This window comes from Ursus arctos, unplaced genomic scaffold (assembly GCF_023065955.2).
Source record: "Ursus arctos isolate Adak ecotype North America unplaced genomic scaffold, UrsArc2.0 scaffold_9, whole genome shotgun sequence".
In the NCBI taxonomy this organism is placed as follows: domain Eukaryota; kingdom Metazoa; phylum Chordata; class Mammalia; order Carnivora; family Ursidae; genus Ursus; species Ursus arctos.
The window spans coordinates 62,871,271-62,899,004 of record NW_026623111.1 but is presented as its reverse complement, the minus strand read 5'-3'; the positions used below and the strand labels follow the sequence as shown (position 1 = coordinate 62,899,004).

At 38.4% G+C, this 27,734-nt stretch overlaps 1 protein-coding gene across 1 annotated transcript in view; it reads left to right on the top strand.

The window, feature by feature from the left end:
• PRKG2 (protein kinase cGMP-dependent 2) overlaps positions 1 to 27,734 on the top strand; it is a 93,183-nt gene that overhangs the window by 50,111 nt on the left and 15,338 nt on the right. The window contains exons 9-14 of the mRNA XM_026509882.3: positions 195 to 263; positions 4,263 to 4,361; positions 5,698 to 5,851; positions 7,733 to 7,869; positions 10,001 to 10,090; positions 11,623 to 11,764. Of these exons, the coding sequence (XP_026365667.1) occupies positions 195 to 263; positions 4,263 to 4,361; positions 5,698 to 5,851; positions 7,733 to 7,869; positions 10,001 to 10,090; positions 11,623 to 11,764 (691 nt within the window). The remainder of the gene's footprint in view (positions 1 to 194; positions 264 to 4,262; positions 4,362 to 5,697; positions 5,852 to 7,732; positions 7,870 to 10,000; positions 10,091 to 11,622; positions 11,765 to 27,734) is intronic.

Below are 27,734 nucleotides of genomic sequence, written 5' to 3'. Positions count from 1 at the left end.
TGCCTACGTAACCTTTATTGGGACGCATTTCAAATCCTTTTTGGAAAGGGGTGGAGTTTAAGTTATGATGTTAAAAAAAATGCAGTCTTTGGAAGGTTTTAGTGATGGTGTTTCATAAACAAGTAGATTCTCTAATGAAAATGGATGTTTAATTTCTAACAGTGGAAAACTGACTTGCCTGTTTTTGTCTGCAGTGAGGATGTCAGATCAGCTAACATTATTGCTGAAGAAAATGATGTGGCATGCCTAGTTATAGACCGAGAGTGAGTATGCTGATGTTGTCGGAGAAGGCAGGCTGTGGCCACCTTTGAAGACTTGGCCTTCTGTTACTCCAAGGGCCCATCTGTCTTCTCATTCATCACCACTTAGAAATTCTGGCCAATCCTCGGCTGCGAGGACATTCTATTAAAATTCATGGGGAGGAACTGGGCCTTCTGATCTGAGTCTGTCTGTGGCAGTGGCAGATGCTGGCAGGCTAAATATTTTGTGTGCAAAGTTTGTACATAAATATCAGCAATAGGCTGATTTCTATTCTTCATCTTCCAGAGAAATAAGCTTATTAGTACTCTTTTGGATTTTTCCCCCACACAATATAGTGAAAAATCCCATATTATTTCTAAAAGGCTCTAAGCAGTCAAAAAAAAAATTGAATAAAACCTCTCTCTCCTGGACATAATGTAAAATACCCATTAGCTATATGTATTTGCAGAGAAGGTTTAATTTCACATTTGTAGTAATTTGCAAGGGATGTGTGTTAATGTTAATCTCTAAATGTCTCAGGTTGTTTTTCAGAAAAAGTCTTACTTTGTGTCCTTAGCTCATTTCAAATCATATTTAAATCTGGCCCCTTGGGTCTCTCATTAATCAGTTGTATGTTTATCAATTTTCTAGATATAATAAAAGAAATTCAAATATACCAAAATTAGGCCGTTGTCTAAGAAATGTTTTAGCGTAGTCAAAGAAATAGGGCATGCTCGTATGAAATATTAGGAAAAAATAGTAAAATGACAAGAAGTATCACAAGGGAGTATGCAGCTGATTGCTAATTGAATGTTAACATTCATTGAACATAGAATTATAGAGATTTAGAACTAGAAAGAACTTCCGAATATTTAAAAAATCTTTTTATTATGGAAAATTTCACACATATTAAAAAGCAGACAGGATGGTATTATGAACCCCATAATGCAAGTTCAAAAATTATCAATTAATGCTTTATCTATATCACTTTGCCACTCCCTTCCTGCCTTCTCCATACTATTTTCAAGCAAATTTCAAACCTAAAATTATTTCATCTATAAATTTTAGTAGCATCTCTGAAAGATAAATGTTACTTAAAATACATGACCACAGTAACATTAACATACCCAAAAAGTTAGCAATAATTCTTTTGTATTTATTATTTGTAATCAAGATATAATTGACACATAACTTTAAATTATTTTCAGGTGTGCGACATAAGGATTTGAAAGATGTATGTATTGTGAAATGACCATCGCAATCAGTCTAGTTAGCACCCATTACCACACATAGAACAATGATTTTTAATATCACTTCAAAGTATTTTAATCTCTCTCTTGTGGATGAGAAAAGGAAGTCCTGGATCGGTAAAGACTTACCCCAGCAGCGCCATGTGCCGATGGAGCACAGATTTCTTCCAGAGTTCTTTCCCCTGTGCCATTTGGCTCCCATAGCATGTGTTCAGAAAGAGGAGCGATTCCAATGCGGTAAAGTGGGCAAGGTTTTATTTTTTTTAGGTGTGGAAATGGGGTTTAAAAATTAACGGGAATTTTTCAGGCAAATAGGAAATGTAGAAGTCACTCCAGGTGAAGTCAAACTTAAAAACAAAGACATAGGGGCTAGAAAGTGCAAAATGTGTTCAGATAAAGGTAATCTTTGGATGCCAGCTCACAAATGGAAAATATATTGGTACAGTTTTGTCCCGATAGTGCATTGTTTTGTGTATGAGTTCATTAAAAATCTATGCATGCGCTGAATAGCATTAACGGTGTGGTAAAATCTTATAAATTGCTCTGAAATGCTGGGACTAAAACTAGGACAAAAAGGAAGACCTCCTTTCCTTTTTTTCATTGTAATCACACAAGCAAGTGTTTATACAATAGCTCCTGTATTCATAATCCCTGAAAAGGATGCAAGGATTTTGTAGAGTTTATATATTATTTGGAAGTTTATAATTTTAAAATGTTCCATTTACATGGGTACAGCTGAGATTCTGCAGCGTACAGAGTATTGTGTTAGGCTTAATGAGACTTAGAAAGTTACATGAATTTATTGTATGGGTGAGAGAAGCTGACTATCCGGTATGACCAGGTTGACCCACATCCCGGATTTCCTGGATAGTTCTGGTTGTCCCAGCATATTTGTTCTTGGCACCATCTTTCACTCTGAAAAGTATTCAGCTTGAATGGTAAATTATATCATCATTGTAGTTACGACTAATAGACTAGGTTAAGATGCATGATAATTCTCCCACAGTGCCCTATATACCCTTATATCATCATTCACATTTTACTTAATTGCTTTATTTAACATCTGTCTTCCCACTCTTCTGTAAGCTTCATGAGAACAGAAACATGTACTGGTTCACTGCTGTAGCAGGGCCAGCAAATGACATAGTCCTTGGCAGACGGGAAGGGCTCCACATGTTGGCTGAATAAAGGTGCCATCCTTGCAATGAAATGTAGTGACTGAAAGCCTTTGGCTCTTTATTTCTTCTTTCCTAATGCGTTGTTTTCAAAATGCAGAGAATGAATACGTTGCAAGGAGGAGAGTTCAAGTTTTCCTATTTTTAGAATGTAATAAAATATGCAAGATGGCAATAGCTCTAAATACGTGGCAAGTGTAATTTGTGACATCTCCATCATTGGTCGTTGGGACAGACCTCAAAGGAACTGATTACACCTCATGCTATACCATCAGAGTGATTACAGGCTGTTATAGCTAGAATGTTGTAGCTGTTTACATTTGTTTTAACTTGAGTTTGCGAAGAATTTCTAGGAACCTGTCACACCCGCGTGAGCCTACACTGTAAAAATGAGATTTGTTTACAATACCTTAATTCGTTTAACAGCAGGCCGATAATGGTGACATATAGAATAAATAAAAGTAAAATAAAGTACATGAAGTATTTCCTTTTTACTTGAAAATTTCAACCATTGGGAATTTGAAATTTCAAGGCAATACTCTATGTCTCACTGTTCTACAGTTAATGAAGGACAGTCCACAGAGGAGGGTAGAAAAGGGGGGAAAGGGGAGAATAGATCTGAAGGGGAAAATGGAAAATACCCAGCACAGTATGTAAGATCTGCTTACTAATGGAAATGCAGAGTGGTGGTCAATTCAATGTGGGTAGAGGTCTTCGAGGCTAGGCAGGCAGCAGATGGCCACAGTAGAGTAATGAGACGGCTTTGGTTTATTAGCTTTACGTGTTTTGAGGTATATTTTCATTCCTTTCATTTTGCTATGCTCAGGTGCTAAAGATTCAGCAAGATGATTAAAGTATCGTTTCTAGAAGGATACTATTTTCCAGTAGGGAAGAGAACTACTCTAAAAATCACAAATCAGGGTAGATTTTCGAGTGTAGGGGTGGGGGAGCATTGAAAAGAAAATCAAGAAAATATGTTTCACTTGGTAAAGAAGGGGATTCTTTATTTCTTATGGTAAGGCTGTGTATAAGAATTCCCACAAACAATGTAGTAAAATTAGATGGGGCCACACAAATGTGATTTGTGGAGGGCGAGAGTGGTCAAGGGAAGATGTTGGCTGAGCTTCAGAGAACCACTGAGATAAAGTAAAAAAATTGGATTTAATTATGAAGGAATGTGAAACGAGGAGTATTACAAGGGAAAAGAAAAGATAAATTCTATCCTTGATTTTTAAAATAAATAGCTTAATATGATAAAGCAAAGTTAGGAAAATCTGCAACCCGTATAACCTGTTGATTCAGTAAACATTACATAGACTATTTCCTTTCCACTGTCTTCTTGAAAAAAATTGCTGGTAAACTTGAATCACAAGACAGAAAACTACAGAAAACTATAGGTTTTCCCTTCTTTGTTTTCTCAAACTTGAAGGATTCATTACATAACTTCTAATAGCTATTCTACATTTTATGGCAATTTTATTGTAACCTAAATTATTGAAAAACCATTTACAGAGCCATCAATAATCATACACAAAGTCTTCTTTGAGCTTGAGGAAATGTCAAATTGCAAAGGTAACTATTTATTTTATTCACTTAGAACATTCAACCAAACAGTCGGGACTTTTGAAGAGCTCCAAAAATACCTTGAAGGGTATGTGGCAAACCTGAACCGGGATGATGAGAAAAGACATGCAAAGTAAGTGAAGCAGTGTTATCCTCAGCCACATGCGACTTCCGGAGAGTGTGTGTGACTGCCTCTGTGGTAACTTTCAGGGTGCCGCCACTAGAAAATTGGGGGCAGTTCTTTTAAATTGTTCTTCCATGAAGAGGATGCCACTTACCACTAGTATGGATGTTATTTTAGTCTGTAAGTAGTCAGCTTCTTATTTTGGGTTGGTGAGTAGTAATGTGAGGGAGACATTTCCTGAGAGGGGGCCTTGGGAAAGAAAGGGATGCTTGACATTGTGTTTCCAATGTGAAAAGGACATTATTCAGAAATGAAGCCTGGAAATCAAACAAGCATGCCAAGACACAAGACACTGGAATCGTTCTGATTCCAGGTAAACATCTAGGGGGAGAGGCAGAACTATTTCAGAATATAAGGGAGTTATTGCTGAGGGCCGTGTGTGTGTGTGTGTGTGTGTGTGTGTGTGTGTAGGAAGGAGTTGGTTGGGCTAAATGTGGTAATATTGATGAAAAATTTTGTGCTTAATAGAAAAACTACTTTGTAAAATTAAAATTATTTGAAAATCCTTTACAGTTTGTAGAGTAAATACTTAACCATATGTTCTTCAGGTAGTACTAATGAAGCTGGAGTCGAAAATTCTAGAAAACTGACATTAGAGTTAAATTAGAACATTCAGTCAGGACCTCATAGGTTTTTTGCTTTTATCTTTTTATGCAAGGAATACATTTGCGTTTTTATGTCCTTAAAGGCCTTTTGTAGTAAGAACAATTTATATATATATAAAATATGTCAGAGCAGTATACCTTAATTAAAAGAGAAAAATGAATATTTCCAAACAATGATACTTAGACATAAAGTAAGAAATGTATCTTTCATGTTTCACTAAGCAGTCATTCAGGTTCAGCCATAGAAAGCTTCAAAATCTAACAAAAATAGCAAAACACAGCAAAGATTCTCAGTGTGGCATTCTCCTGTGTGCATAGCCAAGGGACTGACTAACTGGTGCTACTTCCTCTCATTGACTCTTTAAAAGAAAACAAAACAGAATGTAGATATTGAGATATACTTTCAATACTATGCAATTCAGCTCTTTTTACCTCTCAATGATTCAGTTTGACCTTTATTATTGTGTGTGTGTGTGTCAGTATTTTTGTTTGTATATTCCATTGTTTTTCTCCCCAGGCGTAACGAAATCTGATCCTATAAAAGTTGAGATAGCCTTTGTAGCAACCACGGGCAGTAGTCACTGGCAGAGATAAGACTATTGCACGAGTGGAATGTATATGTGGCATGACCCTTGGCTTGACTAAGAGGCTATATGCGAAGTTTCACTTTTCTTATACAGGAGATCCATGTCTAATTGGAAGCTGTCCAAAGCACTCTCTCTGGAGATGATTCAGCTGAAGGAGAAGGTGGCCAGATTTTCCTCATCATCCCCATTCCAGAACCTTGAGATTATCGCAACACTGGGCGTTGGTGGGTTCGGAAGAGTTGAGCTTGTAAGGGGTTTACGTTTCAAGCATCTGAGAGAAGCCTTTTGACTTTTTTTTGTTTTATATTCCAGTGTCTCTTGGAGGAACGTATGAATTGTTGTTGCTATCTTAAATGTTGCTTTGAACTGAAATTAAGAAAGGACATTTTTCACTGTGTGTGTTTATAGTAATAGCTCTGCGCTAATAAGTCACTTGTAATAATACAGCTGCTCTTTCAGGCTTCTCGTGTCACATCCTTTTATGAATTCCTTTCTTGATTATAATTATTGGAGGATGTACCAAGTAAGCATTCCCAGAGGCTCTAAAACATTAAAGATGTATTTCCTAACATGAAAATGTGTATACACATACACTCATGACACATTAACTATATACTAAAGAAAAGAAGAATGTGTCCAGTGGAGGTGCCATAGAAATAAAATCTTTAATATCATAGTTGACAAAACTCCACTGCTGTGTCTGTATTTGGCTGTCATTATCCTATCTTGGGTTGCTCAAGATTTTCTGTCAGGAAAAAAAGAAAAGAAGATAACCGTAAGGGAATATTTGAAGAGCAGCCTTCTGTAGTGTTGATCGGGACAGCTGGGAACTTATGGCCTGATTTTGGCTGTATTTTCCACATCACCACCTCTCTGAGCTTTATAACTAGCTTCAAGGGCTCCAGGGAAACCGTAGAATGGAGATCTGTGACCTTACTGGGTACAGATGGCTCTGAACCCTGGGCTATTACCAAGCCCTTCTTCGCCCAGCAGATTTTTAACGATTCACTGTACATTAAGCTCCGGGATGTATGCTGAGACCTTCATCTCCTGGATGGCCCTGGACAGGAGCAGATCGGAAGTGCTTCCAGGAGACTCTGGATAATACACTTCACACCCAGTCAATACTTCCTCTCTGATGGGTGAGGGGGAAAGAAACAATTTCTTCATAAGCCAAAGAGTGTTTGTCACGTTTTCTACGCCATATGGAGAGATGAGGGCACTATCCATCTGCAGTGGTATTTTTCACCAAACATCCTGGCAAAAGGATTGAATTAGCAATGCTGAGATCTGTGGGTTTTTTTTTTTTAATATAGTTAGATAATAATAATCAAAACAATAATTCCAGCATTGATTTAAAAACTTGTAGGCAGGGCTAATGGCAAACGTGAGCAAAATGAGGGCTGCAGCCAAATCTGCAGTGTCCTTACGTATCAGATAGAGTCTGCTGATGGAGTTGTAAGCCCATCCAAATACACAGCTATTAAAGTTTTTTATTTCCTTTCAAGGGAACATTTTGTCTGTCCATCTAAAGCAACAGGCTGCAAAAGCACTTCCTGCACCTCGGGAAATGTTCTATCCGTCTGCTATCTGAGAGGGTAGCTACCAGCTCGATGTGGCTGGCGAGCTTTTGAAATGTGGCTGGTGCAGCTGAGGAACTGAATTTCTTATTTTAATTAACTTAAAATTAAATAACCTCATGCGACTAGTTGCTGTCATATTGGCTCGTGCTGCTATGGATTTTGATTTAATATGTTTTGTTTTGAAAATCAAAGAAGTGCATAAGAACAATTTTTGTCAATTCTGGTCAAAGTAGTTCATATCACACACTCAAAAGTGAATAGATTTCTAAACATTAAATCTAACTAGAGTTTGTTTTTCGTGTTCTAATGCGAACGTTTTAAGACCATGTTCCAGATATGTGAACTCTTGTAGAAATTACAATGAAAGGGAAGCGTGTACACGTGAATAAAACTTACTTTCCCAGAGCGATACGTGGTTAAAATGTTACAGGCTGTTTACATGTGAAAGAAAGAAGTTTAACTCTCATTGGTTAACATGTTGTATATAGATATTGTAAATCTTTCCTAGTAAGCTAATTTTGAGGGATCTTTCTCTTCTTACATAGGTTAAAGTGAAAAATGAGAATGTTGCTTTTGCTATGAAGTGTATAAGGAAGAAGCACATAGTTGACACAAAACAACAGGAGCATGTCTACTCAGAAAAGAGGATTCTAGAAGAGTTGTGTTCTCCCTTCATTGTGAAGTAAGTGAGCTTTTGGCTCCCAGAATTTAGGATTGTAGACCCTTTTGAATGTTTCCATGCAAGAGAACAGAAGAGGAAAAAGAGGCCCCACTCTGAACTCTCCATCCCTGTCGTGGCAACAATACATAAAATGGTAGAAGTTTGAGGTCTGGAGCCAGGAGTTCAGATTTTTTATTCTTGAGTAAATCTCAGGAAAGTGTGTGTGTGTGTGTGTGTGTGTGTGTGTGTAGGTGTGTGTGAGTGAGAATATAAAATTATTGTGGAATAACTTGAACTGATTATTGAATCCATACCTACTGCAGAATTTGGGAAGCAAAGAATTCATGTGAAACCTTCAGGGGACACGCTGCTGTTGAATTTCTGAAAGAAGTGGCATTTGGGCTCCTGTAGGCTGCCCAGGAGCCACAGAGTGTGGTCCTAGCAGTGCGTGGATGCCAAAAGGTCCACCTCTTGATAGTCACCATTCCTTCTTTCCCAGAGTTTGGAAGAGAATTCTGTTATTCTAGGCCACGGCTCTCTTTCCCTGTCGATTCATGAGTTAGTGGAGTAGGCCAAGTCGAGATACATATTTTCATACAGGTCTTGGCCCTAGAATGTGGCTTCAGTGATTTCTAGGCCACGTAAAGTGCCCTTATAGTGGATAGAATTTATGTTTTTGGATCAGATGCCTTGAGAAAATCTTCCTGCCTGCCCATATTCCCACACCTGTTTTTTTTCAGCATTAAAAAAGTTTGAACCCAGGCAATGCTGGCAATAGAGTCATCCAATTATTTTTATATTAACTGTGTTCCCAGAATCCCCCCCTTTCATCAATAATTCCTTAACAAACGATCATGAGCAGCTTCAGGGCATGGATTAGGTTTTATTCCTATTCTCATTTCCAGCTCTCTGCAAAGTGCCTGGCATATAAGGAAATGATAATATAATAATAAATATTAATGACAACATTTATTGAGAAATTAACGTGTTCCAGAAACTCTTCTAAGCAAAATATATATGTGATATATATCATATATGTTTAATATACATTTAAAATACATTATATTTATATTTATTTTATATATTTTATATGCAGATATATAACATATTAAATTACTATATAATTAATATAAAATCAAACGAATGCATATATCCATCTGATCTTTATGAGATAACAGTGAGGTAAATGTTATGATTGTCCTCAAGAGCAATAAGGAAACTAGGCTGCATAGCTCATAAATGGCTGATCAGGGATTCAAGCCTAAGCAGCTTGGATTCAGAGCCCACACTGAGCTGCTTGGAACCAGAGCCCATTCTGAGAGACTTTGCTAGATTGCTTCTGCTGTCTGCACACGATCTGAGTGCTCTGCTGTCACCCAGTGTTAAAATATGGTACCCTGCCCAGGTCCCACGTCAAGATTGGGGCTGTCATTCCTACAGCTTCTGGGAGTGTTGCCAAGTAAGGACTCCGACTCAGTCCTTTCCTGGTCATTGCTCTCAGGCGAAGAGAGCCACCTTGCCCAAGATCATACTCTGTTTCCAGGTACAGCCTGCATCCAGGGATGGCAGAGCTCCTTGAGGCTGAGGCTTTCATTGAAACTAGAAACTAGATCATAGCCCAACTCTCCTGATGCCCAAGTGTGTCTTATTCCTCCCCTGGGGGATTGTTTCCAAGTACACTCCCCACTAAACATAATGCTTATAGGTCTCTGTCTCACAGTCAAGTTTTTGAGACCAACCAGAGGATGTAAGACATGGGTGTGATGGGAGCTCATAAAGGAGGCGTATGTGAGGTCTCTGGGTTTTTGGAGGCAAGAGAGGCCATATTTGGTAGGTGGGAAGATGAGCTGCTGTATCGGGCCCCTGAGCTTGGTCTTGAGGAATGGATAACGCTGTTACAGTGAAGCAGCGATGAAGAAGGTCAGTCTGTGTGTAGAGGGAGGGCAGTCTAAGGAAGGGGGTTAACATGTACAAAAGCAAGGCAAGAAGAAAGATCAGCGAGCGTTCGGGGAGAGGTCTCACGTAGCTGGAGGGTGTTTGGAACGAAGGAACACCAGTGTTCCAAATGATACTGATGATGTTCTTAAGCAACTTTAAAAAGGTTTTAAAGCTGGATTCGTAATAATAACCATGTTTTTACGTGTCTTCACAGATTATATCGTACTTTCAAGGACAATAAGTACGTATACATGCTTCTGGAGGCCTGCTTAGGTGGGGAGCTGTGGAGTATATTAAGGGACAGGTAATGAAAAAAGCTTATAAACAATAACCTGTGTTCTCATGTCTGGTCTAAAGGATGCTTTACTTACGATGGTTTAAAGAGACATAAAGTTATTAAGAAATGGTCCTAAGAAAATATTATCACCTGACACAATAGTAATGGTGGTATTTTCTTAGCTAATATTGTACTTATGTGGTAGACACCCTATGAGACAGTCTGTCATTTCCATAGTAGGGACCAAAGAATCCCAGGCCTCGAAAGAGAGGGAACGCTCCATGGTCACATGGTTAGTGTGAGGCCGAGTCACTGTAAGATACGGATGTAAGATACAACAGGAAAGTTGAGATAGGATTATATGTCTTTGGGGGTGATTCACAGCAGGATTTAAGTAGAAGACAAGGCCAGCGAAGAGGGGGTGGGAAGGTAGGTTTGCATGAAGTTATGGAGGTTAATGCCAGGCCAAACATTTGGACGGTATTACCTGGGCTGGTGGCTCTCATTACAGTCACGTGGAGAGCTTTACAAAGGAAAATGCTGGACCCTAATGCCAGAGGTTATGATTTGGTTCACCTTGGATGGGGTCTAGTAAATGACCTCTCGGGCAATTCTAATGTGCATTCATGGTGGAGAATCCCAGACCCCGGTAATGACAGACCTTTGAGTATCTGCGAAGAGATGGGTGTGCTGTGCTAGGAACATGTTGTTGGGTGGATCTGAGCGGGGAAAACTGGGCAGGGTGCGAAGACTTGCATGATACCTTCGGAAACATTTCCTTCCTCCACCTTTGCTTCGACGGGCAGATCTGTTGAGAAAGGGGGAGTTGGTACTATCTTTTAGGCACTGTGTTTGGTTCTCGAAACCACACTGTTCAGGAAGTAGTAAACCCATTTTACAGAGAGGGATCTGAGGCTCAGAACAGCCACACAGCTTGCCCAAGGACGCGGTGATGGAAGAAGCAGGAGTCAAAGCCATACCCGTCCACGACTCCACGCCGCAAATCACCACCACGTTTTAATAACTCAGTGTGGAAACCCACATGCAGTGCTGACGCAGGGCGACTCTAATATCATCAAGGTGCACCAAACAGGAAAGAGTTATGACCCCATTTCTACACGGGTTATTGTTACGTGCTATACCGCCAGGAAATGAAAATGATCACTTGAGTCATTTTTTAGTCAAGCAATAAATTACAGAAGTCTGCTTTAAGCTCTCCCTTAACATAGTTGCATTTTCTCCAGCGTTTGCCATAAATATTTTAAAAACTCTTGTTTTCTTATGTTTCTGTTTTATGTATTCATATATGATTACCAGAAACAATGGTTGGGATGGAGACATTTTGATTTTAGTGAAATACATCTCGTTTGCCTCAAGTATCCCTCTAAATTTCTTTACCATCACCAGTCTAATTCATGGGTGGTACAAAATACTTTTTAGTGTTGACGCCCTACAAAACACGTATATTGTGCAAATTTACCAATGCAATGACTGACACCTGGAATAGACAATAAATATGTGTGTCTAGAGTATTAAGAGGGAAAATGATTTCATTGCAGAGGCAGCTTCGATGAATCCACCTCCAAGTTCTGCGTCGCTTGTGTGACAGAAGCTTTTGATTACCTGCATCGACTAGGTATAATCTACAGAGACCTGAAACCAGAAAACTTAATTCTAGATGCTGAAGGTTATCTTAAGTTGGTAAGATGAATTCTGTAACTTACAGTTTCATAAGAGACGTTTCTAAATGCAAAGTTGTGTCATAGTTGCAAATTGCTTTTAATTTTGGGACACCTGCTATTTTCACCATGGGGGCGGGGAGCATAGGGCCTGTGACATTGGCACCCTTAACACAGGGGGAACTGTTACGAACACATTCTTTTTGGCCTAGGAATTGAATATTTCAACCATATTGGTGACTGCTACTAAGGATTCACATAACAGAATGCCTTTCCCATTGGATTTTGTTAATATTTTTGTTTAATATATTTAAATAGGTTTTAATACACTCCTGCTACATATAGGGACTGGCTCTAAGGAATAAGGAAAGAAGATGATAGTCTGTCTCCTGTCCCGAGATAGCCACTGTCTGTATAGGAAGGAAAGATACACATATGAATGTTGGTAGACTTTTTTTTTTTTTTTTTAGTCTTTCTAAGTGATTCAAAAGTACAGCCAGGGCTGAGAATCACAACACTATACTAGAGGCTCCTTGAAGACAGAGTCTTACCTTGTTCTCCATCTTCATAATCCTCTGATGCCTAACATGCATCCCCTTTCAGTCACACTACCAGTCACATAAACTGCTTTCAGTGTGAAACTAAGAGAAATGGACAGTCATAGAGGGGAGAAACCAAGGCACTCTGGACATCAGGAGGGAACCCCTCAGGAAGGGGAGCCCAAGCTGAGATTTCCTGAGTTTATCTTGTCAGTATGGCAAGGACATGAAACCATCTCTGAAGTCACATTTGCAAGGATATTAAAAGTTTCTCACATCAGGACTTTCATACATGGAAATAATACTAGCTATCACTTCACACGTAGTTTAGTATGTCATGTGTCAAGACCCGTGCTAAACATTTTGCACTTACTATACTTAACGATGAAGCAGATTTTATCATCCACATGTTACAGTGTGTAATTTAGCCTTAGGAATTAAACTTATTATGTGTAATTGCCAAGCGATTTCTCTCCACAGTGAAGGAGTAAAATAAGTCCTTTCATGTGAAGTCTGGTGAACTTCCAAGAAACATTTTGATCCATTCAAGCTTTATTTTATCTGTGAAAGGCAGCTTTGAGAACGGAGGAGGTACTAACACAGGCCTCAATCATTCCTCTTCTTCACAATTCTTTCATTGGCTATGCCTCTTACACCTATTTAGGGAAACCCTTTGGAATATTCTAGAACTAACACCATGATGAGGAATGCAGACTATCTTTGAGATTCATTCCTTTTTGTTCCCCAGAGCTGTTTTTTAAAAATCAGATAGCATATTTATTATTCATAGCCATGGGGGTTGATAAATATCTCTCTTGTTAGCCAGTGTTATCCATCCAGCTAACTAATTTGTAAACTAGTTAAATGAAGAATGACAACTAAAGCCTCTAGAGATTAAAATGTAAATGTTGAATATTTCCATTTCTAGCTGTATATCAAGCTAGATACGCTGAAATTCTCTCACTGCCAAATGTCTAAAAATACTGGAAAAACATGAAAAGCAGTATTACGTGCATGCCTGACTTTATAAGACAGCACTAGGATTTCCCCGAGGTTGGGAACCGTGGTCAAGCAGGAGTATAGCCTAGAACTCAAACAATGAAGCTGATGTCTTGTGGGCACCCAGCGATCCGAGATGGCCCAGAAGTCTGACATTAGTAGCTGCACCTTGTAAGAACAGGAGACCAAGTTTTGGACCTGGGCAGTGTGGGAAGTTGAATCAGAGAACATTTCCCAGAGCCAGCAACCATACAGATTACACTCTCAGAAAAATGGAAAGCCATAAAAAAGATCTAATTTCTAAAGACAGAGTACATGCAAGAAAACATGTTTTTCTCATTATTGGGCTCTTGGTAGAGGAGTAAAAGAGTGTCCTTTAAGAATTCTTGGCCATAGGCTTGTCTTCATGGAGGTTGGGTGCTCGGTCTTCAAAAATGGAAAACCCCACACAAGAATTTGAAAATGGATTCATGTTGGTAACATGCCCAACTTTTCAAGAATCAATGTATATTCTGTCTGGACGAATGTACTCTTAACTCAGGATACAAAGAACTCCCAGGGATAAAGTCCCAGAGAACATGAGCTCACATTTAAAAAAAAAAGGAAAATATATATGAGGGGAAAAAAGGTACCATGAGCATTTCTTGGCAGGTCAATAAGTGCTTCATTATTGGAGTAATCAGATACAAAATGTAAAATAAATCCATCTAATGCCTTTTACAAATAAGAGAGGGAATGACAAATGAGGAAGGGAACAGAGAAAAAAATCTAATAGGTTTAGAAAAAAAACCTAATAAATAAACTTCTATTAATGACTTAAGAATATAATCGAAATGATACGTTTAAGGAAGTTTCATGAATGGTAGAACAGCTTGCATTGGACTAATCATCATGCTGAGATTAATTATATGTGTAAAAATGTGTGAATGAGAGCAGCAAAAAGTAGACATTTAAACCTTGAGAAAAGGGAATCATGCTGGATGAAGAATCATATTGCTACAGCTGTTTAAGCTGTTCATTTCAGGACACGCCTTACTATATGAGGCATGGGGATAAATCTTTAGTTAACATCATACTTAACAGTGAAATAGTGAACATTTTCCCATTAGATTGTGAACAAGGTAAGAGTATTTTCTTTCCACCTTTTTTCAACATTATAACAGAGTCTTAGCAAATGAAATAAACCAAGAAAAAGAAATGAAAGGTCAAAGAGGAGAAAGGAAAAAGTCACCTTTTCAGACAACATGATTGTTTATATAGAAAAACCTAAAGACTCTACCAAAGAAGTGCTAGAAAGAATAAGCATGATTACCAGTACAAAGTCAATATAGAAATAAAATTATAGGGGCTCCTGGGTGGCGCAGTTGTTAAGCGTCTGCCTTCGGCTCAGGGCGTGATCCCGGCATTATGGGATCGAGCCCCACATCAGGCTCCTCTGCTATGAGCCTGCTTCTTCCTCTCCCACTCCCCCTGCTTGTGTTCCCTCTCTCGCTGGCTGTCTCTATCTCTGTCGAATAAATAAATAAAATCTTAAAAAAAAAAGAAATAAAATTATGTCAATTAAGTCAATATATAAATTAAATCAATATATAAATAAAAACTCGATTTTTGTATACTAGCAGTAAATATTTATAAATGAAATAAAATACAATTTATAGTAACATCAAACATTATAAGAAATTTGAATACACTTAAAGTGTAAAAATGCATAAGACCTCCACATTGAAAATCACAAATCGTTACTGAGAAAAAAATATATAACTAAATGGTAAGGTATAGTATGTTCGTATATTGGATAACTCAATATTTGATAAGATGTCCATTCTCCCCAGATTAATTACAGATTTAAGGTCATTGTAATATATATTGGAGCAGGTGCATTTTTAGAAACTGAGGCATTTACTCTAAAATTTACATAGAAACACAGAGTTTAGAAAAGTTAATAACCACTTTGAAAAAAGAAGAACAAAATTGAGCAATTTATAGTATCTGGTACTATAAATTACAGTAATCAAGGCAGTGTCATAACACAGGATAGACAAAGAGCTTAATCTAACAGAATAAAGTCCGGAGATAGACATAGAATCAACTGGTTTTTGCAAAAAGGGAAGAGCCAGCCTTCTCAACAGATGATGCTGTAACAACGAGATCTGCCTATGTGGGAACTGAGCCTGCTCTCACCTCACACAAGATAGAAAAATTAATTCAAGATGGTAATATGGTTATATTTTTACAACATGGGGTAGGCAGAGATTTCTTAGAATACAAATAGTAGTAATCTTAAAAATTTCAGGCTCCTATAATAAAAATATCATAGACTGGGTAACTGAAACAATAAAGATTTATTTGTCATAGATTTTAGCTTGGAAAGTCCAAGATCAGGGTGCTGGCAGGTCTGGGATCTGTCTGGTCAGAACCCACTTTTGGGCTGGCAGAGAGCTGCCTTCTCATTCCTTCACATGAGACACACACACACACACACACACACACACAATTTGCGGGGAGCTCTCTCCTTATAAGGGTCCTAATTGCATCATGAGGGCTTGACCTCATGACTTGGTTACCTCCTAAATGCCCTACCTCCAAATACCATCACATTGGGGACTAGGGTTTCAACATACAAATTTTGGGGAGACACAAACATGCAGTCCATAATAATTGGACTTCATCAAAATTAAAAACTTCTGATAATTAAAATACATTAAGAAAATGAATTGTCGAGCCACAGTCTGGGAGAAAATATTTGCAATACATATAGAAAGGACTCAATTGTATTGGGAAATATATAAATAATTCTTACAGCTCAATAATAAAAAGACAACCCAATTAAAAAAAGGGTCAAAGATCTTGAAAAATCACTTCACAAAAGAAGACATAGGAATGATTAATAAGCCACACCAGTTGTCATCAAGGAAATGCAGATTAAAACCACAGAGAGTAACCATTTCATAGCCACTAACATGACTACAGTTTAAAAGACTGACTGACAATACCAAGTGTTGGTGAGGACTTTCTCCTAAATGCCTAGTGGAGAAAGAAAACTCTTTAAAGAATAGTCTCTCCATTTTATATTGAGTCAAACATACACCTCATCTATGACAAAAAATTCAAATTCCAGGTAGAAACTTCACTCCTTAGCATTTATTTAGGAAAACTGAAATCATGTCTTCCAAAATCCTGGGCAAGAATGTTCATCACGGCTTTATTTCTAAAAGTCCCCAAATCAGAAACAGCCCAAACATCCGTCAGCAATTAAACGTATCAACGTGGTGGCAGTTCAGCAATGGAACGCTGCTCAGCAGCAGGAAAGAATGAATTACTATAAGCAGCGATATGAATGCATTTTTAAAACTATGTTGAGCAAAAGGAGCCAGATAAGAGTGTCTTCTGTATGATTACACTTATCAACATTCTAGAATCCATGGTAGACTTCAAAACAATGGTTGCAGAATTCCGGGAGGGGCATTAGACTGGAAAGGAGCATGGGAGCACTTTCTGAGGGAATGAGTGTGTCTCTGTCCTGACTATATGGTAGTTGTGGTTACCTGTATCATCTTCGTCAAAACTCAATGAACTGTATGCCAAAAATCTATGCATATTATTGTTTGTAAATTATACATCAATTTGAAAAATGTAGGTTCAATGTCACATGATTCACAAATAAAGAGAAAATCAGTTCACCGAAAGATAAATTTAAGTAATTAACACAGAATGTAGCATAGAGACACACAAAAAAAAGATGAAAAATAAGAGAACAGAGTGAGAAGCTCTTAAAGTTACAAATCGGAGTCTAAGATAAAAATAACATAAAAAATGAGGGAAAAGCAGTATTTAAAGAATACCAGCTGAGTTTTTTGGGAATTAGAAGAAACACCAATCATCTGGTAAAGGAACCCAAACAAATCCCATCCGGGACAAATTGTATTTGTTGTAGCTCCTGTCTTTGAGTAACATATTTCTCCAAAATGTAATGGCTTAGAACAACAGGAATCATTTATGATCTCTCACAGTTTCTGTAGCTCAGAATTTGGGGAGTGGTTCAGCTGGGTGGTTCTGACTTGAGGTCTCTCGTGAATTTTCAGTCAGTTGTTCGCTGGGGCTTCAGTCACTTGGAAGCTTGTCTAGGGTTTGACCAGAGCATCCGAATCCAAAGTCACTTACTCATATGGCTGGGAAATTGATGCTTGTTGTTATTTGGGGGCAAGATGGGCCTCTTTAGAGGTTGAATATTTTCATGGCATGGCAGCTGGCTTCCCTCAGAATGAGTCATCCAAGGAAAAGCTACAGTGCCTTTTAAGACTTAACTCTCAGAGTCACATCTCAGAGCTTCTGCTATATTCTGTTGGTCACAAAGGGCCAGCCCTGATTTACTGTGAGGTTTATTGTCGGAGGGGACCACAAAAACAAAGTATTACAAGCTGTCAAAGAGAAAAGACAGTTTATGTATAAAGGAATAAAACTTAGGCTTTCGGTTGACATCACAATAGCAACAAGAGAATCCAGAACGCGGTGGAAGCGTATTTTTAAAATTCGGACAGAAAATAACTAATAAACTTGAATTGTAAATCCAGGGAAACTGCCCTTTAAAAGGGTGATATAAAGGTGTTTTCAAACAAGGTTGAAGGGTGTTTACCACCTTCATACAAAGGATGTGCTTAAGGGAGTTGAAAAAGGATCCCTGATGGAGGGTCTGAGATGCAACCTTAGAAAGATAGTAAACATGACGGTGTACAGGAATCATTCGCATTCTGCCATCTAGTATTGAAAATGAGAAAACGCTAAATAACTGAACAGCAGCAGCATGAAGACCGGGAGTCGGTATAATTGGAATTAAAGTAGGAGAAAATGTCAGTCATCTTCAAAGGAGGCAGCAGGAGAGAAGCAGAAAACCTAGGGAACAATCCAAGAGAAAGCACACACCGAGAGCAGAAGGAAATCTAACATGCGTAGAGAGGTCTCCAGATCAAAACGGAAGATTGTCAAGTAGTTTTAAAAAATAAAAATCGGCTATATGTTGTTTACAAGAGACAGACCTAAAGCATGAGGCTGCAGAAAGGTGAAAGTGAAAAGGACAGAAAAAAAATATGTCTGGGAAATAGTCAACAAATTGAAATGCAGGTTTCATTATCAGGAAAGGGGTGTTGCTAGAGATAAAAAGGGTTAGCCTTTCATTTCGTCAAGATGGTATAAAAATCCTGATCTTTTATTTACCTACTAAAATGCTTCAAACATAAGCAGAATTTGAAAGAACAAATAAGGAGGCACGAAGCACTGTAGGAAATTTTAATACACCTCTCTCAGAAATTGATGGAACATTCAGACCAAATAGCAGTAAAGCGGTAGAAGATGTGCACAACACAATTAATAAACTCGATCTAATGGGCTTATAGAATATTGTTCCCAAGAGTTGAAGACTACAAATTAACGAAATGTGATCATCCATTAGGGCCATTAAGCAAGTTTCAGCAAATATGAGAAATAGGAATTGGGTTGCCGGCTGGCAGCCCAGCGGAGCTGTTCTCCTGAGAGTTCTGGAGGGGATTGCAGTAAGGATGGGGGTGGTGGAGGTGCCTGGTGACAGCACAGCGAGAATGCGTGTCTGGGTGATGGACACTGGGCTGTCCAGCCTCGGACATCAAGTCTTCGAGGATGAGAGACCCCATGTAAGGCTGAACGTGGCCTCATTCACCAATTTTGATTATATGGTGTTTTTCATCTTCCTACATCATTTCTTGGCAATATCTGCAAGGGATCAGATATCTAAGGATAGAAAGAAAGGAATGGTGGTTTGGGTTTTTTTGTTGTTTTGTTGTGGGTTTTTTGTGTTTTTTTGTGTGTGGTTTTTTTTTGTTGTTGTTTGTTTGTTTGTTTGTTTTTCATTTTTTACCAGGAAAGCATAACCAAGGAAAGCTTGGGGGAAAAGACCCATGTAAGAGAAAGGTCTTGGTTTTAGAAGTGTCTCTCTAGAGGCTATAGAGATGTGTCTTTCTGTGATAATTACAGGGGATGAGTTTGTAGTGTGGGGTGAAGACTTCATTCTACTCTTCTTCCCCAATTAACAATTGAGATGACCAACTAGATTTGTTTCCAGATGAATCCTACCTGGTCCCAGCTGTCTATATCAGTGAACACACTGAGAGGAGATTAAGGATTAGCAGATATTACTAAAAGAACTTCACATCACCATCTCTCACCGGCCCATCGGATAACTTCAAGGCCAAGGAAAGCCGATGAAGGCAATAATGGTTAAGAGTCTTTCTTTTGGTTATCATGAATGAATCAAAGACAATAATAAGGTGTAGGACAGTACTTAAAGAGTTTAAAGAAAAATCCACCTTGTTCTCAACCCAAGCAGAATTAATATAGTAGTTTCCCTTCTTGGGTTTGCTCAGCAGAAAACTTGGTGGTAATTCAATAAATCAATAAACATTCTGTATGGTTGTGTTATTAACTCATCATTCATCAGTAAATGTTCTATATGGTTGTGCTCTTAACTCGTGTGAGTAATAACACTTGTCATGTGGTAATAGAGCAACTTAATCCTATAGTGAGAATTATATAAGAAAATACAATGTAGAACATATTAAATGTTGATATTGTTGCCTACTTCTCTAAGACCTACCTTCCCCTCTATGCTAATAGCCCCATGAGGGCAGAAACCATGCTATGGTGTTTAGTGCCAGACCTAGAACATTGCTTAGCATATAAGAAGGAATGAAAAGTCAGAGGGGCAGCTTCCTCCTTGCTCCCAAAATAGGAGCATAAAGGTTTTGTTCACTGATGTCAATGTATTTGTTAGAAGTTAAAAACAAAATCTGAAAAAACAAACAAAACAGGAAGAAACCACTAACAAAAATCGTAACTTATCTCACTGGAATTTTAAGGATATTCCAAAATAACTCAAGGATCCGTGAAGAAGAAATTTTAATGAATATTATAAAACTGAGCCACACAACAGAAACTACATATCAGCACATGTGGTCACAGCTAAAATGATAGTGATAGTAACATTTGTAGTCTTAAATGTCTCAACTAGGAAATAAGAAAGGCTAAAAATTAATGAGCTAAGCATTCGACTTAAGAAGATGGAAATGGAAGAAGCACAATAAAACCAAGGAAAAGATGGAAAAAATAAAGTTAAGAATATTAATTAATAAAATATGAAAACAAAGGGATACAGAGCCAAAGGTTGATGTTTTGAAAAGATTAATAAAATTAACAAAGTGGAAATATTCTTCAAAAGAAAACAGAGAAGAGGTACAGATAAATACCATTATGAATGAATATCATTTCAGTTAAAGCAGAGATTTATGTGGATTAGAAAGTATTTGGGCACCTTTACTACTATATATGAAATATCTATTTATTTATATATATACTATATATATACTATAGATATGATATGTGATATCATATATATGATATGTATATCATATATATATAGTTAGGTTCTGGTGAGGGCTCTTTCTGGTTTGAAGATGGCCGTCCTCTCACCCTGTTCTCACGTGGCAGAGAGAGATCATCTTTCTTGTGTCTCTTTACATAAGGGCACTAATCCTATTCATGAGGATGTCACCTTTGTGGCCTAATTACCTCCCAAAGGTCCCACCTCCAAATATCATTATATTGGGTATTAGAGCTTCAACATAGGAATTTTGTACAGACACAGACATTCAGTCTGTAGCACACCACATCCAGAGAATTCACTCAAGGACTTATAATACTAATCAGATGTGAATTCTTTCAGAAAGCAGTAAGACATAGTTTCCGTCTTATTCTGTGAGGCTACTGTAAACTTGGTTCTCCAAAGGAAACTCCCAGGGAAGACCAATTAATGTCCCATCTAGCTCATAGATTTAGTGTAAAAATCATAAGTAAAGTATTAGCAAACTGAATATAAATTATAATAAGACATCATAATAAAATGAATATATCTCAGGAATTCAAGCATAGTTTAACATTAAAAATTCTCTTAAACCAAATCACCATTTTAATAGATTAGAAAAGAAAAACAATTCTTTCGACCACCCAATAGATACAAAGAAAATTTTGATATGTTTCTACATTCAATTATGATAAAATCTTAGCTAACCAGGAATAGAAATAAATTTTATTAACCCAATGAAAGATACCTAACAAAAATTTGGAGCAAACACTGTACATAATGATGAAACGTTAGAAGTATGCTTTTAAAAGTCAGTGAAATAAGCACTTCTATATTTTATTGGCAGTTCTAACCCAATGGAGGAAGATATAAATAAAATTAAAAGAAAGACTGAGACATAAACAACAAAACCTATTTTCTTATGTGATATGATTATGTAGAAATCCAGACTGTAACAACAAATTTTGAAAATTAAGTGAAGAATTTAGTATGATTGCTGGTTATAAGATTAATAGTGTAAGAACTCAGTGTATTTTTAAATATCAGATATGTAGTTGATATTTAGGACTACGAATATCCTTTTAAAAAAGCCTACAGATATGTTTACATTAAAAAATAAAAATAGAATGTATCTTCAAATACGTCTAACGAAAATGTGTAAAAGCTTTATTGGGAAACTTAGACGAATTTATAGAAAGACAATAAAAACATGTAGATTAATAGGCTCATTCTCTTTCTTCTGGGCACAGAGCTAGACAACATACCCCATCTTTCCTTGTGGCCGGCTGTGGCCCTGTGGCACAGTTCTAGCTAGAGAAGTGTGAGCTGACACGCTTGTCACCACAATCAAACCTGGGTGATAGCGACCTCTGCAGATGATCTCTACACAGTCTTTATGACTTGTGGCTAAAAAACACTGAGATTTAAAGTTGGCAGAGCCATAAAGTGGAAGATGCCAGGGGTGCCCGGGTGGCTCAGTTGGTTGAGTGTCCAGCTCTTGATTTCGGCTCAGGTCAGGATCTCAGCTCAGGTCATGATTTCAGGACTGTGGGACTGAGCCCCACGTGGAGCTCTGTGCTCAGCAGGGACTCTGGGATTCTGTATCTTGGTCTCCCTCGGCCCGCCTCCCCCGCTCATACTCTCTCTCTCTCTCTCTCTCTTTCAAATAAAAAAAAAAAAAAAAAGGAAGGAGGCTATGTTCCTGACCCACTTCTTAGAGATCCCCCTACTGCTCAAGAAAATTCATCATGAGGAGTAAATAAATGCCGAGTGTAAGCTTTTATACTTTCTTAGGTGTGTTTGTTACAGCAGCTCCAGCGTAACCCTAAGTCAGAAAGATGTAGGTTTCAAAATAGCAAGACTCAACATCATAAAGATAGGAAGAGTCTCCAAAATGATCTATAGATCAGATACACTTCAGCGGAATTCCAGCAAAGCTTTTCATGAAGTTTGGCAAACCGATTCTAAAGTTTATAAAGACTAACCAAGGGCCAAGAACAGCCAAGACATTTCTGAAGGCAAACAAGAAGAGGGTGGGAGGCAATTCTCTCAGATACCAGAATTAAATGCTGTCGTTCAAACTAATTACTAATGCGGGGGGGGGGGGATGTGCATTAAAACCGCAGTGATTTAATACTTACAAATGGCAAAAATAAAAGTTAATCACTAAAGGACAGTAAGGGCGCAGAGCAACTGGAACTCTGTGCTGGGGAAGGGGGAGGTAATGCAGTATGATCCTTAATGAAAGTAATCTGACAACGTGTAGTAAACGTGTAGTAAAATTGAAGACACCGCATCTCTGATCTTGTAATTCTACCATCTTACATGTCCCTCTGCTAGGTAACTGGAAAATGATACTAATAGAAGCATTTCGTGATAGCACACAATTAGATTTAGGACAGCTGCCCATCAGCAGCATAACGGACAAAAAAAAATCATTGCGTGTTAATTTGTGGTGTGTGATACAGCAATGAAAATAAAGGTACCCCAATATCAGTTAAATTCACAAAGATAATTTTAAATGAAAATAGGCAGTTTGCCCAATAATAGATGTAAGATTTTTCTAAAGTTCTTAAAAACAAGAGCTTATTTTACTTAAGGATCTGAAATACGTGGTAAAATTAGAAAGGAATGCGAGTACCTGACAAACCCCCAAGTCAGGGTCGTGGTGACCTGTTGGCGACGTGCAGCGGGTCGCGGGGGAGCACACGGGGCTTCTGCTGTGGCGCTGCTCCATTAAGCTGGTGGTGGCTGCGGGGGTGCCTCTATGCTCACGCTTCATACCCTGCACATGGGTCACATCCCTTTATACGTTTCAAGTTTTTCCTAACTTAACAAATAAAAGTGATTATCAGCTCCCACTATATTCTTTCTGCCAGGCCATTGTTAGCTGTACTTAGTAAGTAGTGATGAAGATTTCCCCACCAATGTGCTGAGTCTATGTTGATTTTTCTCTAAAACTCTTCTACTTCCTCATCAATTTATGTATAACGGGAAGTTCCCTTTGGAAGCTGGTTCAGGTCTCACCTCAAGCATCCACGACCTTCCTAGACTTTAATTTTCTCCTCTTTAACTTCGGGATGATATCCCTCGCTCCCCAAGCCGTTGTGAAGATCTCACATGTACATATACATAGCATTCACACATCTCATCGAAGCTGATGTTAACGGTTATCTCTTCAGATTTTTTTCGCCAAACAGGTGTTGAACATCTGCTGTGTTACAAATGCTGTAGGGGTTACAAAATGAATAAGATACAACGCTTCTCCTCAAGGAGCTAGATTGTTTCACACACAAGTAGAGGATACTGCCGCAAAAGACAGAACTGTGGGACATAAACAGGGTTAAGGTACCTCAGAGGAGAAAGGAATTGGTTCTGTGAATTCAAGGACGGCTTCAAAGAGGTGGTGGCATAGGAGATGAGCCTCCAAAGAGTTTTTCAGTTTGTGCTCATGCTTGCAGAGCTCCCCTTCAACTTGCCCACTTTCTAGTAAATGTGCAACTTGTGGGCGTGAGTCACCACACCCCCATAAAGAATGGGTTGTTGCCATGAAAGATGCATACCTTAGCCTCCCTCCCTCCCCCTCCCACCCAGTGGAAGCCATCCACGGTTGCCTGTTCTACTGGATGGACGTTGGTATCACAAGGACGTGAAATCATCTTTGCTTGTTGCAGACAGAATAAACAGATTCCATTGTACCCTTGTCTAGACTTGGGCAAAGTAGGTGCCCTGAAAATTCCACATAAATATTTTTTTGGAATGTTATGTCCCCATGAGTCATTTGGCTTAATTAGACTGGTCATTTTGTATCCATTTTTTTATGTGACCAAGGGAACCAATAGCTGACAAATTTACTGACCCAGAGAGAAACTTCTGGGAAAAAGCTAATACTTACAGGACTCAGGGACCAGCAAGCCACAATGCTAATTTTTCTATTTCTGAATGATGCAATCACCACTGCAGATTTAGAAGCATCTTAAAACTTTCTAGTTCATTAAAATCTTTGGAGGCTTGATGTTTTTAAACTCAACATCATGTAAGCTGCCTTTCATAATGGAAATTTTTTAGAGACAAGAGAAAACCTGTGTGTGGCTTCTCTGGATATTCTTCTTGAAAGCTCAGTTTTGTTAGTAGAATTAAAAAAAAAAAAGTGTGGTCTATTTTCTTGCCTTCTAGAATGATCCTTTAAAACATTAGTCAGGACATGTATAACCCTTCTCTAAATTCTCCAGTGGCCTCTTAGACCAAAAAAAAAAATAATAATAATAAAATAAAATAAAAATCTGAAGTTCTTGTTGGGGTTTACCAGACCAATACATAATCTGCCCTCACTTCCTGTCTCTCTTCCCCTCACACACAGTGGCCCAGCCACACTGGCCTTCTTGCCGATCCTTAAACTTACCATTTACGTTCCCAAAAGCTAGGGCCCTCGCACTGCTCTTTCTCTGTCGGAATCACTCTTGCTCAGATTTTTACAGAGCCCTTTTTATTTCATGCAGATTCCTGCTGAAATCTGCTTAAATGCTACCTCCTCAGAGAGCCTTTTCCTGGTCACCTTACTTAAAGTAAAATTTCTGTTGATCTCCATCCCTCACTCTGCCATGTTTCCTCACAGCATATGTCACTATCTGGCATTATTATATACGATCTTCTGTTTTCATGCTTGCTCTCCTCTTTCTCTCAAATGTAATCTCTGAGAGGACTGGGGCTTTGTCTGTATCCTGGTGCTTGGTACATTCTGGTATTCAGTAGATACTCAGGGAGTGAAGGAAGGAAGGAACTTATGTTTCGGAACTTATGTTGCCTAGAAGAGAGAGTGTTAAAAAGACTGAAGCTTCGTGGTGGAAATCATGGTGGTATAAGACAGAGGTGGTGTGAATGGTCATAGAAAATACACAGAACTCGACGTTAGACGATCTGAGGCCTTCTTGATTCGGCATGCGCCTTTGGATAGGTCTGAGTGTCAGTTTCCTCTGACCAAATGGATTAGACTAAAGTTGATAGATCAAAGAAAAGTGGTAAGTTCTCATAAATCTTAAAATGTTAATATAATGATGGCCATCTCTGTGAGTCATATTCAAATACTACAAAAGCAAAACCAGCTATTCAAATTAAAATTCACCATTTTCAGAGCTCGAAAAACTTTCCTAAACATCTAATGAACACGCAATCATTTTTAAAAGGAAAACTTAAATGCAATGAAAAAAAAGGAGTTGAAAGCCTATTAAGAAACAGCAAAATATAATATTTCCATATGTGCATACACACAAATGCAATTATAAGCATTGCTTTCTTGTCTCTTAAATTTCAGTATTTATAAAATTAGCTAGGATTTTCATATTGGTTCTTTCTCTGAGGGATAAGTAGATAAGCTAATCTCAGCTGGTTACAAATTTTAATTTCATAGTATCCCCAGCATTCCCTTAGATACAATCTTTATGAGTCATTTTGTATAGATAAAAGAAAACAGTAAAATCCCACTTCAAATTAGGCTGTTTAAATTCCCTTTTTCTAATAAGGAAATCCTTGCTGTTACATGATAAGTACTAAAAAGCATTAGTGGAAAGCTAAATTTCTAAGAGATTTATTTAGGGTAAAACAAACACTTTAAATAGTAGTATTGGAATACATAAAGGAGGGCTGGATTTTATGGTTCATTGACATACTCTTTTAGGTGAGGGCCAATTTTGATATGTTAACCTTATTTATTTTTTTTACTCAATATTATTGCCATATTATTGCAATAGTCCATGTGCACAATGAAACTATTAAAATGTGCATGTTGAGGGGCGCCTGGGTAGCGCAGTCGTTAAAGCGTCTGCCTTCAGCTCAGGGCGTGATCCTGGCGATCTGGGATCGAGCCCCACATCAGGCTCTTCCGCTATGAGCCTGCTTCTTCCTCTCCCACTCCCCCTGCTGTGTTCCCTCTCTCGCTGGTTGTCTCTCTGTCACATAAATAAATAAAATCTTTAAAATGTGCATGTTGAGGCTCAGGTATAATTTGTGTGTCTGTTTCCTTCAGGGAGGTGAAGGGCGGTTTTATTAAAACAATGCCTGCGTGTATTAGAGATGGAAAGTACATGCTTAACAACGCCTGTGGGCAGAAACCAGCTGTTTGTTTTGTGGGGCGGGCTGTCGGTAACGGACACTGGCTGCGTTCAGTGAGCAAGTTCTCTTGTCCTTCCAGCCTTGCCCCCTTCTCTATTCTGTGCGCAGAGTTTGTTCATTAAATAGAGTCTCAGAGAAGTGGAGGGGCCTGTTCTGAAAAGACGGATGAGGGTAGCACCAATTCATTACCCGAGGAGGGTTCCTGATTCTCAGTCAGGCCGAGCTCAGATATCACCTCCTCTTGACATCTTCCCCAGTGGTCTTCTCCCTAATGTTCCAGAAAATAATGTATATATTTTTTGGCCCTCTGCATAATCTTCTACTCTATCATGTATCGCATGAAATAATGTTGATCGCCTATGTGTCAGTATTCCCAACACTCTGAGTTTCCCCGAGGCAACTCTGTGCGTGTAAGCCTAGTACAGAGCCTGGCCGATAGTGGGTCCTGACTGTGTCTTTTCAGAACAGGTAAGTTCCTGCAGGTGCTATTCACCACTGACCTGCCAGAGAAGGACTCGAAGTGTCCATAGGCTGGCCAAAGTTGAGAAGAGGTGATCCTGGCTTTTTTGTTGGAATGCCAAAATGTAAAGGGTGCAGACATTGTGCATGTTGGTTTTTAAAGATAGACCAGAATTTTAAGACTCCCTTTTTCTCAACAATGGTCTCTTTCCCAAACTCTCAATTTTGTTATTACTTTTCTTTTCATGATGGAGCTTGAAGTGCACCAAGGTCTATCACTTCCCCTTTCTCTCCTCTTCCTCATGAATGCCACCATTGATTAGAAAATTATCTGTCTGCATGCTCTGAGCTGTACATTTGTTGTGATGGTCTAGCCATTCTTTGCTAACCATTCTTCTCATCTTCTAGGGGTCATGGGCATAAAGGTGTGTGCATGGAACTTCCTCCAGTGTAACTAGATTTATACCTGGTCCTGCAAAAGAATAAATGTGAGGGTCAGTGGT